The 1742-nt window shown below is 50.4% G+C and overlaps 1 protein-coding gene across 1 annotated transcript; it reads left to right on the top strand.

The window, feature by feature from the left end:
* Positions 1-180: 180 nt before the first annotated feature.
* Positions 181-1102, top strand: LOC105558665 (extensin-like). The gene is made up of 2 exons (XM_012006478.1): positions 181-474; positions 683-1102. The coding sequence occupies exons 1-2, from the start codon at positions 181-183 to the stop codon at positions 1100-1102; spliced, it is 714 nt and encodes a 237-aa protein (XP_011861868.1).
* The last annotated feature ends 640 nt before the right edge of the window (positions 1103-1742 follow it).

Here is a 1742-nt window from a genome sequence, read left to right as displayed (position 1 = left end):
TTTGATAGCACTTATTTTTTTATGAATTTTAAGCCTATACTCGTTTACTTTCGTTGAAACCAATTTTGGGTAGGCGGCCTCACCGGTTGACGGAGAATGACCCATATATATATATATTTGATAATGATCACAAATAATTTATTTTCAGCTAAAAGTGTAGGTTCCCGACGATCGGGAACGATGCCAACCACGACGTCGCCGTCGTCGCAAACGACGTCGACGGCGACGAAGGCGACAACGAAGGCGACAACGAGGGCGACAACAACGGCGACGACGGCAACGACGGCAACGACGGCAACGGCGGCAACGACGTCGACATTGCCACGGACGACGGCGACGACGGCAACGACGTCGACATTGCCACGGACGACGGCGACCACGTCGACATTGCCACGGACGACGGTGACGACGTCGACATCGCCAGGGACGACGGCGTCCACATGGGGGCCTAGGCCCCGGTACCAAAACCAAAGAGTAAGTAAAAAATAAGACAAGGAGTGCATGTATGATTTCGTGCAGGATGTACATGTGCATGTGCATGCTTTGTGTGGCGTGTGAGTGTGTTAAGCTAGCGCCGGACTACGCGCAATTCGTAATGTGCGATTCGTGAATTTACTTTTAATATACTTGTAATATACGTAAATTTACTTTTATAACCTTCATATAACTTTATATGTTTCAGAGGCTGAAAGAGATCATTCGCCGAGAGGTGATGAAGGAGCAGAGGAAAAAGATGAGGCCGCCGCCGCCACCGGCGTATCCGATGCCGCCGCCGCCGCAACCGGCGTATTCGATGCCGGCGTACCTGCCGCCGACGCCGGCATATCCAACGCCGACGTACGCGGCACCGGCACCGGCATATCCAACGCCGACGTACGCGGCACCGGCACCGGCATATTCAACGCCGACGTACGCGGCACCGGCACCGGCGTACTCGACGACACCGTATGTACAGCCGACGACACCGTACGTGCAGCCGACGACACCGTACGTGCAGCCGACGTACGCGCCGCCGACGTACGCGCCGCCAACGTGCGCGCCGCCGACGTACCCGCCGTCGACGTACCCGCCGTCGACGTACCCGCCACCGTTCTTCCATTAGAAAACGTAAGTCTTTAAATTCCGGTGTATTTTTTCTGCTACATTGGCGCGCCGCCGACATACCCGTCACCGGTGCATTTGTATTACTTTTTTAAATTTTATGTATAGATCTGACGGTACAGTGTCGGCGCGGTGTGCCGGTCTATCTCGCCGCCGTCATGGAATATCTGGCGGCTGAAGTGCTCGAGTTGGCTGGAAACGCAGCCACAACAAAAAGACTAGGATAATCCCGCGCCACTTGCAGTTAGTCATCCGTAACGACGAGGAACTGAACAAACTGCTGTCCGGAGTAGAGCTTACGATACGTGTTTTAAGATTCACGTGTACCCGTGTATGTGTGATATGTGCAAACGTGTAATCGTGTATAATAAATGTACACGGTGCACACAATGACGTACGCACGCACGCACGCTTTCCTTCATCTGTGTGAGTGGCAATTAAATGTCATATGCGTGTGCGTGTGCACATACGTATGTTGTGTGCGTAAATAAGTAGATTATAACTAGTGACACAGATTTTAGAAAAATAATGTTTATTAACAATCATTAAGTTAATATAATTGTTAATAAACATTATTTTTCTGAAATCTGTGTCACTAGTTATTATAATCTACTTATTTACGCACACAACATACGTATGTG

The sequence above is a fragment of the Vollenhovia emeryi genome, unplaced genomic scaffold, assembly GCF_000949405.1.
Source record: "Vollenhovia emeryi isolate VEMERY1.0 unplaced genomic scaffold, V.emery_V1.0 DF947122.1, whole genome shotgun sequence".
Classification (NCBI taxonomy): domain Eukaryota; kingdom Metazoa; phylum Arthropoda; class Insecta; order Hymenoptera; family Formicidae; genus Vollenhovia; species Vollenhovia emeryi.
Note: the sequence above shows the minus strand (reverse complement) of the source record. Positions and strands in the feature narration are given on the sequence as shown.

What these genes read in the sequence shown, in the direction of transcription:
- LOC105558665 (XM_012006478.1), top strand. Translation starts at nt 181, where the DNA reads ATGCCAACCACGACGTCGCCGTCGTCGCAAACGACGTCGACGGCGACG. An exon ending in CCCGGTACCAAAACCAAAGA is followed by an intron (nt 475 to 682) that starts GTAAGTAAAAAA and finishes TATATGTTTCAG; the next exon opens with AGGCTGAAAGAGATCATTCG.